This window comes from Cotesia glomerata, linkage group LG8 (genome assembly GCF_020080835.1).
Source record: "Cotesia glomerata isolate CgM1 linkage group LG8, MPM_Cglom_v2.3, whole genome shotgun sequence".
In the NCBI taxonomy this organism is placed as follows: domain Eukaryota; kingdom Metazoa; phylum Arthropoda; class Insecta; order Hymenoptera; family Braconidae; genus Cotesia; species Cotesia glomerata.
In genome coordinates this window covers 6,003,801-6,027,935 of record NC_058165.1, presented here as the reverse complement: position 1 = coordinate 6,027,935, position 24,135 = coordinate 6,003,801, and the positions used below count along the sequence as shown (strand labels likewise).

Below are 24,135 nucleotides of genomic sequence, written 5' to 3'. Positions count from 1 at the left end.
GAAAATTATCTAATCGTTTTAAGCTTTATCACAGCAAAAAGTTCCAGGGATGGCCTGCAGGGTGAACTATTGTTAAAATTTTTTTAAAAATTTACAAAAAATTGCACTAGCCGGGAATCGAACCCGGATCGCCCGCGTGGCAGGCGAGCATTCTACCATTGAACCACCAGTGCTCATATTCGCCGAGAAACAGAGTTCAGTAGTAAGCTAGTCTACCAGAGTCTCTATAATTTCAACGTCCCTTTAAATTCGACCCCCACCACAATTAAATAGGAATTGTAGAGGGGAAGAGTTACTTTCTCTGCCGCTTCCATGGTCTAAGCGGAGTGGAAGTGAGTTCCTAAAGTCAATTGGAAGAGCACCAAGCACCCAGGGCCAATATTAGAGAGTCTCTAATCTTTAATCGTCTATCGAATGCTTTTAAAGACTTTCAATCACATTGTACAATGTATAAGAATGGTTATATTGCCATCAGATTTTATTTCGATGCGACTATGGATTAATTTTAACACAAAATAGAATAAAATTTATTCTAAAATGGATATCTTGACTTAAATAAGCAATATTTTCTTAAAATATAGATATTTTAGTTATAAGTTGGATGAATTGTAGAAAAACTAGTCCTCAGATTCGTAAATTTTATTTATTTGCTTCAAGTTAACAATATCAGACAATAATTTTATTGCGCCATTACTTCTGTAATCCAAGGAATGTAAGAAGGAATACTGGTAAAAACAACTGGATGACCAGTGGCACAAGGTATTCCATACGATACAAGTCCAAGCAATTGGCGATTCCACACAAGAGGCCCTCCACTGTCACCAAGACAGGTACCTTGATTAAGAAACCCTATAGCGCAGATTTGATGGGTGTACAGTGTGTAAGGTATATAAGCTTGGCACGTTAAAGGATCCAAAATTGTCAATGTAAGTTGTTTCAATTTTGGATTGGTTTTGCAAAGAGATTCCCTCTATTTTCTGATGAATTATGCGCTCGAATATCTTGCCGGCCGTGTCTAACATGCAGAGTGGTCGATAGGATGACGGTTCTTTCGGCGGCTTTTTCCCCTTCGGAAGTAGCACTAGCCGTTGCTGTTTCCACTTCTGGGGAAAAGTCCCTTCCTTCAGGCATGTATCGTAAACGTCCAGGAATAATGCCGGTGCTGCCCTAAGGATTGATTTCAGGGCAATATTAGGGATTCCGTCCAATCCTGGCGCCTTATTATTCCCTACTCGATTGCCTGCCTCTATCAACTCGTCCAATGTGATAGTTGGGATGTCTTCAGGGTTGAGCTGCTCTGTGTGTGTGTGTGTGTGTGTGTGTGTGTGTGTGTGTGTGTGTGTGTGTGTGTGTGTGTGTGTGTTTGTGAACCGCTTATAACTTTTGAACGGCTCAACCGATTTTATCACGGTTGGTGCCATTTGAAAGGGCTTGGCCAAACTTAGATTTTAAGTATAATTTAGACCGATTCAAATCGGTAGATTTTGAGAAATCTGAAAAAAACTAAGAAAAAACAATTTTTCAAATGTGGTTTTTTTTGTATAACTTTTAAACGGCTCCACCGATCGATTCCAAAAACTATTCAGCTCTAGACAATAAAAAACCACGTCGATCGCCACCAAGCTGGTCGAAATCGGTTGATTCGTTCGAGAGATGTCGTGAACGAAAGATAATCGAAAAAAGTGTTTTTTCGGAATTACTCCGAAATTTTTGGTCCGATCAATTAAAACCTGAAAATTCATTATGACACTGATAAAACTGCGTTGAATGCCGCCAACCACGTGAAAATCCATTCGCGTTGATCCATTCAAAAGTTATTGCGGTTTTAAAATTCCAAAAACAGTGTTCAATGAAACTTCTACTTGACTTTTGAGCTCAAAGAGCTCAAATGCATAGATATACTATCTCTTTGAGCTTAGCGAGCTCAAAATATCACATAAATTATATTTTGAGCTCAAAAATCTCAAAAACGTGATAAGTACAATTTTAAGCGCCCAGGTATAAAATTAGCGTGAAATTGTAGGGATGGCCTTTAGGGTGAACCGTTTTACTAATTTTTTTGTTTAAAATCATTTAAAGAGCTTAATAAACTACATCGATTGCCGCTAACCGCGTGCAAATCGGTTAATTCATTCAAAAGTTATAGCAGTTTGAAAATTTTAAAAATCGTGTGTTATCGAACTTTGATAAGATTTTTGAGCTCGAAGAACTCAAAAGCATAGGAAAGCTATCTTATTGAGCTTGAAGAGCTCAAAATAACACACAAACTGTGTTTTTGAGCTCGAAGAGCTCAAAAACATCATAAATGCACTTTCAGCGCTTAGATACGAAATGAGCCGGAAGTTGCAGGGATGGCCTTCAGGGTCAACCGTTTTCCTAATTTTTTTTGTTCTATGATGTTCCATCATACAACTACTCTTAGTTGAAAATCAAATTAATTTAAATAATTTTATATTTTTATTGCATAGGCGAAAATGGTTACTTTGTTTGACAAATAATATAAATAATATATTTTATTTCAAATTTAGATTTTAAATCCGTATTTTTAAGTGCGTTTATTTTATCTAAAAAAAAAAATGCATTCATTTGTTCAATTTTATTTATGACTGTAAATTTCCCAGCTTATGTATCGCATTAACAGTCTAGACTATTTTTTGCTTCTTCTTTATATTTAAGTTATTTGCTAGCCTTATAAAAGAACATAAAATTATTTAAAGATAATTTATTGGGATATTTTCTTGAGTATTTTTTTTAATCTGCTTATGGTCATAGATTTGATACCGAGGTTATATGACTGTTTCTTCTTTTGGTAAATTCTGCATGTTAATAATTTAATTGCTAACTAAGTTATCTCCTTTTTTTTTTATCACCCGTATCTCTTTTTCTACTTATAGTTTCCGAACTGCATAGCCTGCAATTATCCCGCCCCCAAATTATTTCCTGCTCAACCATTCGTTGCTAAATATTCCTACTCATAATTTTTCCTGCTTGAAGTTGTAACGCCTAGTTCTTACTTTCCTTGTCATAATTTTTGTATTTTTTCCAAGTTAGTTATTCTTACATACTGTAACGGGTGTTTTTTTCCGCTCATTGGCCCCTTAATTAATTTAATAAAGTAAAACAATACCTAGCAAAAATGATTCTAAATTAACAAGGGCGCCACCAGGATTTTGTATCTCGGTTCCTGGAACCGGAAACCAGAGCTGAGCTTATAATCTACAGGGAGAGAGAGAGTGGAGGAAGGTGATCTGAAAGAAATAAATTTTTATTTAACAATATATCGATATTTATTAACCATATAAAATAACAATTGGTGGTCACTCACGCACTCACACTACAATTAACAACTTAAGACTACAGCCTAACTAACGGCTGACCAGGACCTCTTAAAACTAACAGCCTAACTAACGGCTGGCCAGAACTTAAAACTAACAAAAATTCTTAATCCTACGGTACCCTCTTATTGAGCGTCTATACCGCAGTTTCTAACTAAGTCGCGCTGTCCACCGGACCCTCACGCTCTTAGACTGTCTGAACTACTCTACTCGGCAAAACATCAACAAGTAGAGAATGTACACACTCACACACACACGCCTGAAGACTCATGCCTGTTCATGTCTGATCATTTTTTCCCGGGTAATCCGAAACATATATTCGCGGTAAACTAATCACGAGGCAAAACATATGACAAATTGTTTGACTTGAAATGATCTAAATATATATAGTTTAACCCCTAAGTTTTAGTTCACACTGAAAAAAAAATTTTTTTCCACCTAGAATACTAAATTTTTTACTCGAGTTTTTGTGATTTAAAAAAACTGGTATTCTTAACCTTAAAATACCACGTTTTATTATAAATCTAGTTTTTTTGACAGTGAGAAAACTATATTCTTATAGTTAAAAAACTTTCGTATTTTAATCATAAGAATACCAATTTTTTATCCAGAAGGAAACATTCCCTTGGTAGAAAAAAACTTTTTTTTCAGTGCACAAATTAACAAAAATGAATTTATTATATTAAATATTTAAAACTCTTAGAATTACGACTGTTTCGCAAGGTAACGAAAATCGCTTTCGATAACAATGTCGTCGCGCTCCAGCCTAACAGTGAGCGTGAGAGCTGGACTCTAACGACTTTTCTACCATAGGGTAACCTAAGACACAGCGTTGCAATTTTATCATTTTTTAATGAATTGTACTCAGGATGTAGAATCAGAGATGTAGAAGTCAGTCCACCGATAAATATCTTAGGCTCCGAACCTTGTCCGGAGACTGACTGACTCCCCCTAGTTTATTTGAATTTATATAATATATTTAATTAAATGGAATTTTGTATTGTTATTTGAATGAATCCTAACAACAATAGTATCTTCTAAATAATTCTTCAATATTTCTTACATGTGAAAGTAAATTAATTCTAGACAATAAATTTTATTTTATGGTATGGAAGCTTAAAAAATCTCGAAAAACTTTTTGAAAATAATTAGTTCTTATCATTACTTTTATTAAAAAAAATTTTCTACTTGCAAGAATTGATAATACTACTGAACATCCACAAATATACAAAAAAAATCATTTTATTTTTCTATTATTACACTTAAAGCCGTGGACGTTTTTTATTCTCTCGAGAATCCGAATCAGAATCTGGTGAATTGTGGAGGATTGGAAACTCGGGAATAGTCTCACGAGGAACCCATTTCGGCTCAGGAACCAACTCCTTGCTTTGGTGTATCGTATTATAACCCATTGACGCGTCATTGTAGGGTTGTGAACCGTCTTTACTTCCATGACCCCTGACACCGGATTCTGTCAAATTTTGAGAACTAGTCGATGGCACTGGAAACACCGCTGACGTAGATGTACGCTGAGACACATTGTACGATGCGGCTGCTGCTTTTTTAGCAGCGTACATATTAGCTTCTTCTTGCGTTTTGCCTATATTTTTTTTGTAACGTATCCTTTTGTTGCCGAACCAATTAGACACTTGGCTGACGGTAATGCCACATTGTCTTGCTAGTTCTTCTTTATCATCATCACTGGGATACGGATTGCTCAGATGCTCGTAGAAGTAGTCGTTGAGCACATCAGACGCTTGCTTGCTGAAGTTCCGTCTTTTTCGTCTGGCATCAAGGAATCGACTCTTTAAAATCATAACAGCTTCGCAGATTATTTGTTTCAGCTGTATCTGGACGCTCAAGAATTTTCTCCTGATAATTCGGCTTATGTTATCAACTTCTTCGGCTGTGATTGGTCTTATGTTGCTGTGTTGCCTCAGAAGAGTCACAACATGCGAAGTGAAGTCATTGAGAGACTGGTTATATTTATCGAGCTGTTCATAGTAGTATTGTCTGATTTGAGCAAGCTTAGCACGATATTCAGCGTTTTCAATACTATCGGCTCCAGCTTCTGACGCAGCTCCTACTTTTTCGTCAGTAATGCCTTCAGCTTTCAGCATGTGATCTAATCTTATAAGTTGAGGATCTGGAGGAGCTTCTTGGATGTTTTTTAGTAGTGAACCTTTCTTGTCTTTTAACTCACAAAGCACCGAGAATAATGCTTTTTGCATTCTATGAGAGTTGAACTCTTGTTTCTTAACCAGCACGTCATCCCAGTTTTGGGAGGGAGTACTTGCAAGTTGGGATAATAAAATGTCCCAAACTTCAACGGTATGTTGAGGACTCTGGCTGCTAGAGCTGATCGGAATCATGCTGCTAAATCCGTCGGTATTTTGAACGTTTTCTCCCATTGGTCCAAGGTTATATTCTCTTGGCTGTGATATTTCACCAATTTGCGCTGCTCTCAACTAGTTCACTGGAATAAAAATATAAAATATAATTTAATTATTATTTATAAAATTTATGCAATAGAAGAAAAATTTTTCTTTGGCAAAAAAATTAAAAGAAATTAAGGTAGGCGGGTAATAAGGCCTAGGTGACAAATTATATTTAAAATAACTGCTTTCGCTAAAGGATACTCTAGTAGAAGCGTTTAGCATAGAAATGTCGTGATAAGTTTGTAGAGTCTCGATACCACGTTCCCTGTCTTCTATATTTCATCATCCGTCATATGCTAGAGTAGCAAAGAACAATTCCTAAAAAACGGTTTAAGTAAATGATAAGCATTTTTTATAATTTTATATTTGGGTCATTCCACCAAATAAGAACATTTTTACGGGGCGACCCTCGCGGATTATGTTTAAAATTTATGGAGGTGTTCTCTATCATAAGACAAAAATTCCCTGAGAGTTTTAGCTCTTAATACGCAGCGGTCTTGAAGTTATGATTTTTTGAAATTTTGGAAAAAATTTTTTTTCAACTTTTTTGTCAATTTTTCTGATATGAAAAACATTTTTAAACAAAATCGACAAACATTGTATTTTGTAGGAAAAATTCTCAGCTTTTGAATGAAAATATTTATTTTTTCATAAACTCATCAGAAGACCCTTAAAAATCGAATTAAAGTGGAAAAATTGATTTTTTTCGGTGTGCAGCCCAAAACTCTTCAAATTTGAATTTTTTTTCTGAAAGCTGAGAGATTTTTACACAAAATATAGCGTTTTGCCGATGTGCATATTTTTTGTTTCGTCACAATTAAATTAAATGTTAGATTCACTATGCAGTAATATAATTCAGAATAGTAATATAATTTTCTCTTTAATACTAAAATTATAGTACTCAGAAATTTTGAACCACCTGCTTAAAAGATGAGTCTATACTTCGTCACTTATCATGCAGATGGCGCTCACAACTCCCTCTATTTACTTTCATTTTGTGATTCTTTCTTGAGCGATTTCTTTTTGGATCGTTTGTTCTTAACAAAAATATAATTGCTCAAGTTTTTAAGTAATAATTATTGCGTTACTTTGATATTTCATCGCCATGAGTAAACGTATACGGTCAATAAATTGTTGTAATCCATTCAATGAGTCACGTAAGTAATTAATACAGTGCACTTGACCTCTTATGTATAACCTCTACGTAGAACCAATTAAATTAATGGCCTTGTGTTTAATATTGACTTTTGACATCTAATTAAACGAAACTTTTAGATAAAAAAGGAGTTAAAGATTTAAGAAAATTTCCCGACGAAGATCGTTGGAAATTTCCTGACTTAGATGACACTTCAATGTTATGTGTGCGTTGTCGATTCCGTGTCAAAGAATATATTCCGCCGGCATCAGAGGAAGAGGAAATTATTTCAAGTCAAATTAGTGTTGAAAGTCTGAGTATATCAGCTGAAATTTGTACTCAAGGAAGCAGTTTATCTCGAACTGTCAGTAATTTTAGCGACAATCTATGTGATTACAATGATCATTCTTTAGAGCGATTTTTGAAAATTCCTCTTATTGAAAAAGACAAGTAAAAATTTTCTATTGATTAAGTTTTTCATTTACTGAGTGAAAACTTACTTAATTATTTTTCTATGCGTTTAATTTAAGGTTATATTTTGAAAAAAATTATGGAGTAAAAATACTTGATGAGAGCTATGCTGCCCTAGAGAATAAGTTCCAATCACAATTTGGAATAGTACCTGAATCTACCTACAGAAAGATTAATCAAGATCATTGTTCCATGATAGCTAAAGTGAAGAAATTATATAACGCTGAAAGTGACAAGTAAATTTTTTTAACAATCGATCATTTTAAAATATCTTCATTTTTTCATATTAATACGATCGATCGTTTGCTTTACAGATCAATAAAAAAGAAGCTGCTTTCAATTTTACCCGACAGTTGGGAAGTCAGTCGTATAGCATCTGAATTTAACTGTTCTCGAAAAATGGTACTGAATCTTAAAAATGATATCAGTGAATCTGAGAATGTTGATTTAGACTCTGGTGAAATGACTACTAATACTTTGAATCCCACAAAAGTTCCAGGCATTCAGCCGCTTAAGTTAGATGTAAAAAAACTTGTCATTGATTTTTATGAAAGCGAAGAAAACTCAAAACAATTAGCGGGCATGAAAGATTTTAAATCTGTGAAGGATTGTGATGGAAATCGAACTAGGGTACAAAAAAAGTTGATTCTTTGTAATTTAAAAGAATTGTACCAAAGCTTCAAAGCGCAATATAATTCAGTGGCAATCGGATTTTCTAAATTCACTAGTTTGAGGCCTACTTATTGTATTCTTGCTGGAAGTAGTGGTACACATGTCGTATGAGTTTGTACTATTCATCAAAATGTAAAATTGATGTTAAAAGGTACTTGTGTATTTGACATTCTCTATAATTGTACTAAAACTAGTTATTAATCTTATTACATTTATTCCATTTAGGATGTAATTTTCAAAAATTTGCGAAAAACACCGATTGGGTTGTAGAATCTCAGCCAATTTACAAAAATTTATTAAATAAATTAGTTTGTAACAATCCAAAAGAATCGTGCTTTTCCAGAATGTGCAATAGTTGTCCAAATAATGAAGAAATCGCTGATTATTTTCGTGTGTCGTTTAATGAATCTGATGTTAATGAAATCCAATATAAAATGTGGACATCAACAGACCGTTGTACTATTGTGAATGTTACTTCAGATTCCGAAGACTTCATCGAGACTTTAGTGACGCAACTTGATAAGCTTTTGAAACATGATTTTATTGCGAAAACACAAAGTCGATTTTTCTGATACAAAACTAAATTTAAAGAGCGGGGAATTCGCCGTAGTATTTGACTTTGCGGAAAATTATGCATTCGTTGTGCAGGAAGCAGCTCAAGGCTTTCATTGGAATAATGATCAAGCTACTATATTTCCAATGGTGATTTATTATAACGAAAATGATACTATTAAGCATTTGAACTTTGTTGGTATTTCAGATTGTCTTAAGCACGACACAGTTTTAATTTATTTATTTCAAGAGCAATTGATTGCCTTTCTTAAAAAGAAGTTTGCTGTCATCAATACGATTTTTTACTTCTCTGATGGAGCTCCACAACAATTCAAAAACAAGAAAGCATTTACAAACTTATGTTATCATTATGCTGACTTCGAAATCAACGCTGAGTGGCATTTTTTTGCAACTGCCCATGGCAAAGGACCATGCGATGGTCTTGCGGGTTCGTTAAAACGATATGCTGCTAGAGCTTCATTACAAATCAACAATAAAGAGCATATACTGAAACCACAAGATTTGTTTTCCTGGGGAACGAAAAATTTTACAAGCGTTGACTTTACTTTTATAGCTAATGACGATTATTTAATAAAAAAAAATGTGTTAGACGTACGATATTCTCAATCGAAAACGGTGAAAGGTACACAGTCATTACACACTTTTGTGCCTTTAAAAGATGAAATTGGTTATGCTTTCATTAAAACTGTGTCCACATCTCAAAAAAGTTCAAAAATAAAAGTATTTTAATTATAATGAATTTGCGTTTAATTTAATTGTGACGAAACAAAAAATATGCACATCGGCAAAACGCTATATTTTGTGTAAAAAAACTCTCAGCTTTCAGAAAAAAAATTCAAATTTGAAGAGTTTTGGGCTGCACACCGAAAAAAATCAATTTTTCCACTTTAATTCAATTTTTAAGGGTCTTCTGATGAGTTTATGAAAAAATAAATATTTTCATTTAAAAGCTGAGAATTTTTCCTACAAAATACAATGTTTGTCGATTTTGTTTAAAAATGTTTTTCATATCAGAAAAATTGACGAAAAAGTTGAAAAAAAATTTTTTCCAAAATTTCAAGAAATCATAACTTCAAGACCGCCGCGTATTAAGAGCTAAAACTCTCAGGGAGTTTTTGTCTTATGATAGAGAACACCTCCATAAATTTTAAACATAATCTGCGAGGGTCGCCCCGTAAAAATGTTCTTATTTGGTGGAATGACCCATTTAATAATCTAAAATCATTATTCTAATATTTATCAACATCATAAAAAGTATTGTTGCTAAATTTGAGTGATGATTGATCTTTAATACCAATTTTATTAAGTACAGAATAATTATTCCCAGTATGTTTAACCCGTAGGCCTTATTGCTCTACCGTAGTAAAATAAAGCCTATTGGTAAGGTTTTTGAAAAAGTTCAATTTTGTGTTTGTTTATGGTGAAAATTACCATTATTTCCTCACATTGAATGGCTAATATATTGAAATAAAGATTAATGATACATTTCGATAATTGAATGTAATATTTTGGATTTGTTTCAAAATCTCCCTTTGCTAGGCCTTATTACCTGCCGGAATACTGAAAAAAAAGTTTTCTGCTCTGCACAATACGATATAGGGACCGAATGTCTAGACTGTCACGCCAACTGATGATAGAAATTGCAAACTTATGGGCAAAAATATTAAATATTAAATATTTCATATTAAATTAAATATTAAAATATTGTATCACGACATATATAAATACATCAATTCGGAAACGTCATATTGACCAACTTGTGAAATTTTATTATTTTTCGCTCACTAGTAGTGCGGCCAGATCGTGGGATATTTTTACCCCCACTTTGTACCGCTTTTCAATGTAGTCATATGAGAGTGTCCTACAAAGTGGGGGTAAAAAAATCGCACGATCTGGCCGCACTGCCACTACTAGTGGTACTTCATAGAAAAATGACAATCATACGACGTGCTTAGAGGCGCAATTGAACTGTAGAGGTTATATTTACATGGCTATTTAGCCTAATAATGCTGAATTTCTTCCATTATATTTAATATACACGGCCTTACATTTTTTTTGTCCTTCTGAATTGTTTTTGCGTGGAATACAACCGATTAATACTGGTCAAAAAGCATATTTTATTAATTTTCCCATTATTAAGTATAAAAGCCCATAAGCTATTGTAATACTTTGTGCCCATTTTTTACTTCTATTAAACACCAGGGCGCGCCACTTCCGACAGATGTACTGCCTATACAGTTAGTGCATGGTTCCTGTTGTTACTGTCACGATCCATACATTGCTTCACCTAGAGGAGAGTGAGGTAACGAAAACTGTATACTAACGGTAGCAATAGTACACGGAAAAAAAAATTTCGTTCTGGTAACCTAACTGTAGAGTTACCACAACTATACACAGTTTACTATTCGTTGTAGAGTTACAGTAACATAATATTATTTAGTTCTGATAACTCAATGTTGTTGAGCTCTCAGAGCTCTACGGGATTGTTCTCAGAGCCAAACGGTATAGTTGGGAGCGCCCTACGTTGCGCAGTAGTGGAGTGCGCTGACATATTTCATAACCTTCTGAAATGACCAACAGAATTATTTTGTTACTCATCCATATTATTAAAAATATATGAGGACAACTAAGTTTTCAGTTTATTTATTTAAGGAAATAGGTTTTTTTGGAGTTTACTCCTTAAGAAACGATTTGAGTTATAAGGCCCGGTACGGAAATTTTATGAGGAGTAAAATCAAGTGTAACACGAAAAGTTGAGGCGTTACGTAGAAAGAGACAAACATATATATCGTAGGATTGAACGTGTAAAAGAATGAGATGGAATACATTACACAGCGTATCTCATTCTCGGGGTCTCCTCTTTGCGCTATACTTCGTAGTCTCACTGTATAGTTCACTACCTCCAGTCTGAGAGTTGAATGTGTGCGTATGTTTGTACGTGTGTGTTGCGCGCCTGCGTGTTACGAAGTTCTGCCACAACTTGTATACTGCTGCCGAGTACAGGGCATGCATGCTGTATAATAAATGCATATAGTAGCATTTATTGTATACATCTATATACAGCGTACATAAACAGCAACCTAACCATCAAGTTTTAATGTTTTGATTTTAAAGTTTTCTTGTACTTCTATGCATTGATACGTGTATTTTTATGTACTATTAAACAAATCATCAAGTGATTAAAGTTGAAAAAAAATAAAAAATTGTGTGTGTCAGCTCCGACGCACGACTGGAGTTTACTCCTTACGAACGATTGTATCATGTATATAGATTAGTAAATAATGTTAAATGAAATTAACCATTATATTACTCGAAGCATACATGATACAATCGTTCGTAAGGAGTAAACTCCAGTCGTGCGTCGGAGCTGACACACACAATTTTTTTTGTCAAATTGAATTTCGTTAGAACAGTTTTGTATTTGTGGTTCTTCAAGGTTCATTTGCAGTGACTGTTAATTAAATTTATTAGTTGAATATATTGTGATAAGTAATAAGTTATCGGAATACATTCAAAAGACCCCATTTAACACAAAATAAAATTTTTTTGCGTTTATTTATCTTTTCTTGTGCATATACGGTAGTGATTTTATGTCCAATATTTATTAATATAATCAAGAAAATGAGATAGTTTTGTGACGACCATATTTTTATTTTACAAATAATTTTTATTTGTAATATAAGTTCCATTATTATTTTATTTCTATTATAATACTATTCTTATTTGTCATATACAATTATTGTTGGCAATATAAATTCGTTCTGTCGCATTTATTTATTAAATTATCAATGCTAAATCGTAAAAAAAATCATTAATCAGACTGCCAAAAATTTGTTATAGTCTCAGAACGATCCTGTAGAGTTATGAGAGGTAAATAACGTTTAGCTCTCAGAGCTCAACGATGTAGAGTTGCAGGAGCCAAACGGTATTGTTACCATAAGAAAACGTTAACCTACTGGAACTTTTTACAACTAACTAACTACTATAGAGTTCCTATAGCAAAATTTTTTTCTCCGTGTACCGTGAATGGCACCCAAATGGATCATGATAGTCACTATCTACAACTATCTACCGACTGCTACACGTATAGTAGCTGTACGGATTGTTCCCGTAATCCGTATCGATACACTCATTACTATACATATAGAAGATGGGGCCGAGCAGAAAACTTTTTTTTCAGTGTACCTTATTTTTTTTTTTTTTATTATTTTTATAAAAAGTAATTGAGTAATTCATGCGAAATTGATAATTTACAAGAACTAATTTACATTATAAAAATCGATAGTATTATGGAAAAAATTATTAATTTTATTTTCAATTCATTTTTTGTAAATTACTGTATAATTAATATTTTTAAAAAATAAAATAATGATATATAAAATTATATAAAATTTTTCCATTTATTGCTAGCCAATTTCTCTATCAATTACAAAATTAAATATTTCAAGTACAATTTAAGTACATCAAAAATATTGTGTATTCGGTAACACGTTTTTCTATACTTTTTTTTTTCAATTTTTATACATATATAAAATATACCTTATATTTTCAATATCTATTCATATTCTATTTTAATTTTATTGAAAATTGTAAAATAAAACCCATAAAATCTATAAAAAAAATTTCCAAAAATTATCTGTTGAAAATATACGTTTGAAATGCATTGTTTTTACCACCACATACTTTTAATTAATATTAAAAATATATTTCATAAATTTAAACAAATACTATCAAAATAAATATTTTAAATGAGAATAACAATATTTAACAGATATTTTTATTTACCTTAAAAAAGTTAGTATCTAAATATTGAAAATTGTATTGGTCAACTTAATGCACTGTAACCTATAATAATTTGAGCCGAGATTACTTGTTCGAAGCTTCAGGATCAACTGATTGTAGCTTACAATTTTTATTGATGCTAGATACCTACAGAGCTGATACTCACACTGTACAAGCCAGACGTATTTGACGATATTCAGTATATTAGTCTCGGTACATTTCAAAATTTAACATCTGTTCTATTCAATCAGTTCTTACCTGATGGAAAATCTCGTCACTTTAGTTGAGTTGAATATAGCTTCATCTTACAATCAAATCTCTTACTTCAATGAGTAAGAGAAAGACATAGTAACAATAGTATTACAAGCGCAAGAAAGATAAAGAAATCGTATACTTCTCATACAGAAATAATTACTGCAGAATTTCTTAACAAATGTAATTTAAATATTTATGAAAAATATAAAAATAAATTTTTTTGGAAATAAAAAAATTATAAACACTCTCCAACTTCGTTTGACCAGCTACAAAGCTAAAAATATATTTGGGCGTTTTCACTAGGAAATAGTTTAATTATAAATTTTTTAGATCGTGATTTTGAATTTTTTATTTCGTTGGGCATTATGATCAATTAAATTAAACGAAGAAATAATTAAAATTTAACCATGACCTGATAAGTAAAGTTTTTTTTTGTATCAATGAAATGAATCATAAAAGTAATTTAGCAATGAGTAATAATAAAATTCCTTGGAAGTCTTGTTAAATAAAATAGATGATTTTCAAAAGTTTGTTAACACAATCGCGAATTAAGATACGTCTTTTGATGTTGCAATTATATTCTTCATAATTAACAACGTGCCCGAGTAAAATAAAAAAGTTTGGAAAATCCAAAAGTGCACGCCTCATAACGCTCATTCATTTTTTAAGAAAAAATAAATTGTGTAACTGATAAAAAAAAGAAAATTATAATTAAGTAATTTCTTACAGAGTATTTTTTTTTTTTTAAATATCAGCGCCCTTTTTTCTTGTTATATGCGCACGCAGTCTAAAAAAATAGAGCTTTATCAAGTGGCGCCATAGTTTTCACGTGACAAATAAGAAAAATTCGTTTGTCTTTGTACGGTTATATCGTAATAAATTTTAATAAAAATTCAATTTAAAAAAAAAAATACGTAAACTAGGCTACTGATATGAAATACGGACCCAGTTCATCGCATTCGTAAACTAATAAAAAAGGTCCGGTCTTGAAATATCAATTTGTTCGGGAGTAATCATTGGTACATCCAAAATGGGGTGACATCCGGACGTCCACGTAAAATTTTTTTCAAAACGTTTTTTTGAAGTGAAACTTCTTTAGGCGCATGAGGGTAAAATTTTTACAAATTTAACGTCACGCAAGTATGCAACGGAAGTGTTGAAAAAGAGAGAGAGAGAGCGATCGAGACCGATTGAGAGAGAGTAAGACAGGGCGAACGTAGCATGAAGCAACTAGCGATGGAGTGAGAGTAGGGAGCAAGCAAGTGAGAAAGATCGAGAGAAAAAGTGAGATAGAGCGATTGTCGTATCACGCACAGTGCCATGGAGCGAGAGGTGGGAGAGAGCTATAGTGAGAAAGATTGAACGAGAGAGAGAATAAGGGATATTGAGAAATAATACATGCTATATTGGTTTGTGTATTCGTTTACTAGTTAATTATTAGAACTTTTGATGGCAAATCTGTCGCATAACGTCATTCGCAGTAAACGCAGATTTTTCATCTATTTACAATATTATTAGCACTTATGCAGTGTATAAACAGTGAGTTAAATTTATAAATAAACTTTATGAATAATATTTTGTGATAAATTTTAAAGTCGTCCTAAATTTGATTTTAAGTCGTCGAAAAGATTTTTAATCAAATCTCGACATTCGTAAGACGATTGAAATTTGTCGTAGCTTATGTCGTGATGATGATATTCTCGATAATGAAAATGACCAAGAAGCAGCAAACAGATGCCCTGAGCCGGATCCATATCAAAATTTATTTCAAAACGCGAATCCCGAAATTAATGCTGATATTCGTGCAGCTGTGTTAAACAAGCTTGGACCGATAGCAAAAAAAAAAGAAAATTTAATGGAAAATGCCGAGTTTTGTAATTTAATGATGATGTCAAATAATAGGCAGAGCGAACTTTTACATCATGTATTATCGCATCTGCTATATCCAAATGAAAATCCTCTACAACTTTTTTTGACTGGTCCAGCTGGTTGTGGCAAAACATTTGTTATTAAACTTATCATGGAAATTTATAATCGTTTTTCCAATACCGATGGTTTTTGCAATGCATACATAGCATGTGCTTTAACTGGTAAAGCCGCTGTAGCAATTGATGGTACCACTGTACATACAGCGTTCAAGATAACACTTTCAAGGTTGCTTCCTTTAAGTATTGAAGTAACTCACCAATACCGAGCACTTTTTAAATTTATAAAAGTTATAATCATCGACGAAGTTAGCATGATTAGTGCTGAATTACTTGGACACATTGATTCACGATTAAAACAAATCATTGGAAACTATAATACTTATTTTGGAGGTTTGGATATGATTTTAATTGGTGATTTGCGTCAGTTACCACCAGTAAGGGCGACACCGATATATAAACAACAAAAACAAAAAATAGTCGGTCCACTTCTATGGAGAAGTCTGAAATTCTACGAGTTAGAAGAAGTTATGAGGCAATCCAATCAATTACTTTCTTCGATTTTGACAAAAATTGGTAATGGTGAACAATTAGCAAGCCATGAAATAGAACTAATAGAATCACGATTATGTACTGTTCATGAAGCAGATACTCATTGTCCACATGCAATACGGTTATTTAATACAAATCACGCTGTCAATGTTTATAATAAGAAAATTTTAGATAGAGCTACAGAAAAATATAACTCTACAGCTACAGATGTTTACATTGGATGCACATCAACAGAACAACAAGCGTTTGTACGCCAAAAATTACACAAAATGTCGATAATTGATACAGGAGGTCTACCATATAAAACAGTTTTTGTAAAAGATATATATTATATGATAACAACCAATATTGACGTCTCAGATGGTTTGGCGAATGGTGCCGTTGGAAAATTAGTTCATATTGAACAAGGTGACTCAGGTCAAATTAACTTTGCATGGCTTGAGTTTTCAGATTCACCAAAAACTGGTCAAAAAATTCGAAAAAAAGTTGCTGGACATGTTGCGGCAAATAATATAAGTCGAACTGCCATGCCGATCGGAAGACGATCATCAACAATTCCACTAAATAATAATAAAACAATAAATGTGAAAAGGTCCCATTTGCCATTAGTTTGTGCTTGTGCAACAACAATTCACAAGTCTCAAGGAAGTACATTCTCCGAAGTTGTCTATGAATATGATAAAAAACAGTCACAATCATTGGTATATGTTGCATTGTCTCGTGTCACTACTATCGAAGGACTACGGATTACTACAAGCAACAATGACTTGACCTTTTACCATGGACGAAGGCCATCAACAACAATGATACATTTACAAGATGAATTTAGAAGACTTTCTTTAAATTGTGTAAAAACGGTTGATAGTGACATGCTATTTTTCATACGACAAGGACAGGGATTAACTGTATATACTCTTAATTGTCAAAGTCTTCGAAGTCATTCTCATGACTTATTAAAAAATCAAATTATACAAGAATCTAACATCATACTTTTATCGGAAACTTGGATGAATAACTCAGAAGAAATAAGTCTAATTAATTTTGACTGTATAGTTAAATTTAAACAACCGAACGTTAGAGCAGGTGGAGTGGGCATTTATTTCAATAAAAACAATACGACAAATATTGTTACGCCAAACGTTGAAATGACAGCAATTAATTCATCGTCACAACAACTAGCATCAACATCAATTGGTGACATTTGCATGATGGAATGTCAAACTCTTCATGGAAGAAAAATAATTTTCGCTGCTGTATACACATCAATTAATCAAAAAATTGAAGATATAATTAGTTTCTTGCATCACCAATTACTTCCATACAGCCATGGAGGTGCTGCTATTCTTGGTAATGAGAATAATAAAATACCACTCGTTTTGGGTGGTGACTTTAACATTAATTTTGCAGTTGATAATTCCAAACCATTAATTAACTTTCTAGAAGAAAAATTTAGTCTACAGCTAAATAATAATCCAAACACACCAACTATAAATTCAGGAACGACAATAGATGTTATTTTTACAAGATATTTAGATAATGTTAAAACACGAACTTATATTGCATATTTTACGTATCATAATGCTTTAGTCATAACAATACCTATAGAAATCGCATCGAATAGTGTAAATATTGAAGAAATAAATTAAAAAAACTAAATTTATAACTTATATTAATTTTCAACACTTTTAATATTTTAATGACAATTAAATTCCTAACATATCTTCCTTTTTCCCTTCCTTTAAGTCTCGGAAATCTAAAGTTTTAGATTTGTATAAATATAGACAAGACTGATAAATTAGTTCGCCAAAGAAGTTTCACTTCTGACATGTGTACTTTGTATGCACGCACTTTTTTTTTTCAAAATAGCTACATGAAATGATTTTAGAAAGTAAAAGATGGTTTAATTTAAGTGTTTTCTCCGTGCAAATCTACTTATATTATTGTGTAAGTGTAATATGGTTGTGATAGAGACATTTAAAGATCACAAAATTGCTTGACCTTGACGAGTCAAGTATAAAGCACAACCTCACGCGCTTTGCGCTATGAGGCGTGCAATTATATAGAATTAGGTATAATTATATAGAATTGCTGGAGAGCCCGGGTAACAATTTTTGAACTTGACAAAACTAATAATTTTTGTGAAATTTAATTTTTTTTAGAATACCGACCAAAAATTATATAGATTTATATATGATTCATATATAATTATGTATGATTTATATATAATTTTATATGATAATATATGATGTTTTTTGTGATTTTTGTTCAGTTATATATTATCATATACAATTATATTTAATTTTATGTAACTGTATAAGATAATGTTTGTAACTTATGTATAATTATAAAGAATTATACATTATTCTATATAATGATGCAAATATCACAACTAATATTACATATAACTATACAAAATTATGCATGATTATGTATAATTATATAAATTTGTGTATAATTCTATATAATTGTATATGAATTATATATAACTCTTTACAATTATTTATGAATCATATATAATTTTATATATCCACAGATTCGGTAGAATCTGGCGCCAAGTTCCGTTCAAATCTGCTGTAAACGGAGCGCCAGACTACCGACTGTGTTTACTGTAAGCAGAACGGTATTTTGAGGTTGCAAAATTTTATTTAATTCTACGGTACTTTTTTTTTCTAAATTGTATATTATAACAGTAATTCATACTTTATTTGACTGTTATTAATTAATTATATTCACTTATAACAATTAATCTACTTGAAATTATTAAATTTAATCAGCACAAACTATAGCAACGCAAAAATTTCGATCCTGACTTTTTTTTCGATGGTCTAAGTGATCTGCCACAGACTAAATAATTCGAGAATGCATAGTAATCCTTCATTAGATGGGAAACTACAGTTAAAAATAGATATTTCACAGCTTGCATCTACACCCGCCAGGGTGCGCTGGAATTATTTATACATAAACTGTAGTTTCAAGGGGATAGTTTGCTATAAAAAATGCAACCAACGCGAGATTTAATTAAGTTGGTACCAATTGTAAATTTTTATTATAATTACAAAAAATACTAAAATCCGAACAAAAACAGTTTCACTGTAAAAATCGCGCCAAGTCCACGTTCATAAGACTATTAAGAAAAAAATTTGTTTTTCTTTACAAAAATATATAAAATAAAAATTAAAAAATCCAAGTAACCGATATGATTGTTTATGATTTTCGGAAATTAAAAATTTTGTCTTAAATTTAAAAATTAAGAAAAAAATTTTGGAACGTACTTGGTGTGCGTCATTGTGTATTTCAATTTTTTTAAATTTTGCAACCGCGCACACTAAATACGTTCCAAACTTTTTTTTTAATTTTTAAATTTGTAACAAAATTTTTTTTAATTTCCGAAAATCATAAACAATCATATCGGTTACTTGGATTTTTTAATTTTTTTATTTTATATATTTTTGTAAAGAAAAAAACAAATTTTTTTTTTCTTAATAGTCTTATGAACGTGGACTTGGCGCGATTTTTTTTACAGTGAAACTGTTTTTGTTCGGATTTTTTTTACCCGGGTGATAACTAACAAGAAATGTTAGTATATTGTAATATCTTAATTTAGTCGTAAAATTTTATTAAATGATTAAGTATTCGGCAGTTGATGGGATGTCATAATATTAATGGGCTTATCTTAATAATTAAGAAAAATCAGAAAATCCTTGGTAAAAAATCACTTTATTATTTTTTAAAAATTAATTATTCAATTTATTTTTTTGTTAAAAAATCAATGAGAATTATGAGGCGTGAACTTTGGGATTTTTTAAATTTATCCTTAAAATACCCGCAGAAAATTAACTAGATAATGTTAATTTTCAAAATAAAACATGCTCAATATATTACTCAAACTTTCCATTAAAACCATCATTAGCGACTCCATTTTCAATAGTGTTTTCTATTTTCTTAATTTTTCCAGATTTATTCCCCTTTACGACCGTTACAGATTAATTTACTGTAGATTTATTAGCAATAACTAATTTTTCAAGGACCAAGAATGGTGACTCAAACAGAAGGCAGAAAACGAATCCGCCTAAGTATTGAGGTTAGGTTATTGAAGTAAAAAATTGTCACCATTTGGAATCCGTTAAAGTAAACAGAAACTCTGAAAGAAGCTCTTATAATCATTTGAATTTCGTAGTGCATTAAGTAAATCGAGTACGAAATCCTACTGAATGGGGTGTAGATCGGTAATAACAGAAACTTGGATATAAATCCTGTGAAAAAAGAAGTAATTAATAAATTTTGTCTCAACGAACAATTAATTAATCTATCATTGAGTTTGAGAAAATTCTTTAAGAATTCTATAATAAATTTATCAAGCTTCAGAAATGATTCTTAAATTTTTTTTTACAAGTGGTCATAGTTGTAATATAAGCGGACTGTTAGAAAAATTTTTTTATTTTAGATAAAAATTTGAATTTTTAATGATTACACTGAGAGAACTATTTATTTGAAACAAATGAGACTCGTTTATTAAAAAAAAATCTCTTATTCAAATGCCACCAATTTAATACTTATTTGACACAATTAAATGTATTTCTTTGAGACAAAGATATGGTTTATTTAGTGTATTTATTTGAATGAAATAGTTATTTGTTTATAGTTAATAAATATTTCTTTCATACTCAAGAATCATTTATTTCAGTCGAATCAAATTTGTTAATTATAAACAAATTTGATATTTGAATGTCGGTGAAGAAATCATGCTCAGTAATATAGTAAATAATACCTGACATATTTTTAGAGTTATGAAAGCAATGAGGATGAGTTTGTTTATATAATTTATATTGGGGTATCTTCTAATAAACTAAAATTATGAGACCCGAGTTCGATTTTGATAGTTTTTTTTTTATTATTAAATTCGTTCAAAATTTATGTATATAAAATTTCCTCAATTATAACAGGCGACGATAGAGGTATTAAAATTACGATAACCCGGGAAAAAATCATCAGATCTGATCAGATATGAGCAGGCATGAGTGAGTCTTCAGGTCTGATCAGATATGAAAAATGACTGAGCCTGACCAGATCTGGCCAGCCATGAACAGATCCGATCAGATCTGTCATGTCTGATCAGGTCATTGTATGTCACAATTTACAATTACTTCTTGTTAAATATTTGATTATATTCATAAATTATCCTTTCTATGGTCGCAACTAAACCTCTACCCGACCAGAAATTTAAGTTCTGCGGTGGTTCGTTTCGAATTAGGCCTGTCGAATTCGAAGCTCACGCCGAACCAGGAAGCCAAAGTTGGCCCACGTCCCGGAAGTAACGCAGTCGCGAGTTTGGGCCTAACTTGGCTTCCGACTTAGGCGGTGGTTTGGAAACCACACTTGCTGGTGACTATCTAAGCCTCATTCGGTCCGAATTTGGCTACCTAACTAGGTAGCAATTCAGAAACTAAATTCGCACGAAAGAATCCAAATTGAATCCTTTCTTTGTTTTTAGCTATTTTTATTATAAAGCAAAAATTAATAATCCTGAATGCTTATTTTTTTAAATCCATGATATACCGAACTTAGGCAGTGCCAAACTATTACGAGATTACATCGAATGTGGAATTCTTTTGGCCTACCAATGTTCGGCTTGCCTAATTTAAAACAAATAAGATCCTAATTGGGCTAGCCTAAGTTCAGAAAGCCAACTTCGCCCCGAACTGATTTTTCGGCATGCCTCACTAAAATTCTAGTCGGGTATAACCAATTAAAATGGAAAAAAATTATAAAAACGGTAGACCCTGAAGGCCATCCGTGCAATTTCCCGCTAATTCCATACCTAGGTGCTTAAAACTGCACTAATAATGTTTTTGAGCTCTCCAAGCTCAAAAATACAATTTATGTGTTATTTTAAGCTCTTCGAGCTTAAAAAAATAGCTTTTCTGTGCTTTTGAGCTCTTCGACCCAAAAGTCTGATAGAAGTTTCATAGAACAATATTTTTTTAATTTTCAAACCGCACTAACTTTTGAATGAATCAACCGATTTTTACGTGGATGGCAGCATTTGACGCAATTTTTTCAGTTTCACGGAGAATCTTCAAGTTTAAATTGATAAAACTAGGAAATTTGGAGTAGTTTCGAAAAAACACTTGTTTCGGTTTTCTTTCGTTCATGATATCTCTGGAACGAAATTACCAATTTTGACCGGCTTGACGGCGATCGACGTAATTATTTCATGCTAATAACTGATTAGTTTTTGAAATTGATCAGTGCAGCCGTTTAAAAGTTATTCCAAAAAAGGTCGGAGTTATGTTAAAAAAACACTTGTTTCCAAATATTTTATAGAGGATATCTCTCGAACCAATTAACCGATTTCTACGTTCTTGGCGGTGATCAACGTGGTTTTTAAGCTCTAAAAATTATTCTATTTCATCAAAAACGATCCGAGAAGGAATGACGAAGTTATATAAGAAAAACCCTTTTTTCGGTTTTCTTTCGTTCACGATATCTCTCGAACGAATCAACCGATTTTGACCGGATTAGCGATGATCGGCGTGGTTTTTCAAGCTTAAGGGAGGATTAGTTTTTGGAGTTGATCGATAAAGCCGTTTAAAAGTTATTCCAAAAAAACCACTTTCAAAAAAAATTTTTTTCTTTTTTTTTTGAGATTTTTAAAAATTTCTCAAAATCTATCGGTCCGAATCGATTCAAATTGACAGGAAATCTAAGTTTAAGGGAACTCTTTAGAATGCCGTTTAGTAGGTTCCGATCGGTTTAGCCGTTCAAAAGTTATAAGCGATTCACATACTTACACACACACACACACACACTCGGGGCAGAAGAGATACTGCTATCGGGCGCGTCTCCCCGAGCGGATGGGAGAACGCTCGCTGTCCTTGAATGACACTGAGTCTCTTAGTTGACAAGGTACAGAGGGTAGGAGCTAAATAAAATACGCTCCCGTGGACAAAACTCCCCTTAATGGGTTGGTCACACTAACTGACCTAGCAAGAAGAAGATCGTTCTCTGTTGTAACCCACTGGGAGTGTCCAGAACCTGTGTCGTAGTTTCCGACGACGCAGGCCACGGCTGATGTGAGCTTGCTCTGCCGAGGTGTAAGTTACAGCAGTAGATCAGGAGCCAGCCACCTCGGGCCTTGATCAGGGAGTATGCAGTGAGTGCTAGAGATCGGAATCTTCATCGCTCCGAGCGAGTCTAGTCCGTCCGTGTATTCCGGGACTGGCTAAGTGTCGACTAGGCCTCAGGGAACTGGGGTAGGAGTACTATCTCCGAGGGTACACCTGTTCCTAGTTATGGCAACCCGCTCCACTCCGTACGATGCGTTGGTAGATCAAAAAGTATGAGTAATTCACAGGAAACAAACAAGAGTGGAAACGGGCCTCATGCCCAGCAAGACGCACTGCTACTTAGTGCAAAGATAAAGAGGACAGATGCTCTGGTACATCTGGAGAAGCTAGTCAGTGGACTGCAGGACTTTCTCCAAACCAAGCAAAATGTCCACAAGGAGATCAAGTCGAAGTCGACGAACATCTGCAGTGCCCTGAGAAGGTTCAAGAAACTGGACAAAGAGTGGCAGGACATCCAACAGCAACACGGTAATGTCGTGATGAAGACGAGTGCGACAGCGGTTTCACCTGCAAAAGCCGACACGTTTGTCGAAGAGATGGACACAGGTGGTGAGGGTGACGTCGAGTCAGTTGTCGAAGACGGAGAGGAAACTGGAACTGATATCAGGCCTGGGAAAAAAAAAGGAGCGAAATTCCCCAGACTCAATGACCAGCCGTACTAAGAAGAAGAAGGACCTTAAACCAAATCCTCCGAAAAACGCGGTAACACAAAACGGCGGAAAAAAGGATGTGAATGAGTGGCAAAAAGTCCAGTTAAGGAAGTTCAAGAGAGAGCAAGCAAAAGAAAAGTTCCAGAAGCAACCGCCGAAGGAGCCCAGGCCAGAGCCTAAGCGGAAAAAACCGCGCAAACGGATCAGGCCGGACGCACTG

General features: G+C 33.0%; 1 protein-coding gene and 1 non-coding gene across 2 annotated transcripts; both read right to left on the bottom strand.

The window, feature by feature from the left end:
* Positions 1-102: 102 nt before the first annotated feature.
* On the bottom strand, positions 103-173 carry Trnag-gcc. The gene has a single exon. It is a non-coding gene; the product is annotated as a tRNA-Gly (tRNA).
* Positions 174-4,502: 4,329 nt separating this feature from the next.
* On the bottom strand, positions 4,503-5,816 carry LOC123271040 (homeobox protein extradenticle-like). The gene has a single exon (XM_044737274.1). The coding sequence runs from the start codon at positions 5,744-5,746 to the stop codon at positions 4,598-4,600; it is 1,149 nt and encodes a 382-aa protein (XP_044593209.1). The 5' UTR covers positions 5,747-5,816; the 3' UTR covers positions 4,503-4,597.
* Between the last annotated feature and the right edge of the window lie 18,319 nt (positions 5,817-24,135).

What these genes read in the sequence shown, in the direction of transcription:
- LOC123271040 (XM_044737274.1), bottom strand. Translation starts at nt 5,746, where the DNA reads ATGGGAGAAAACGTTCAAAATACCGACGGATTTAGCAGCATGATTCCG.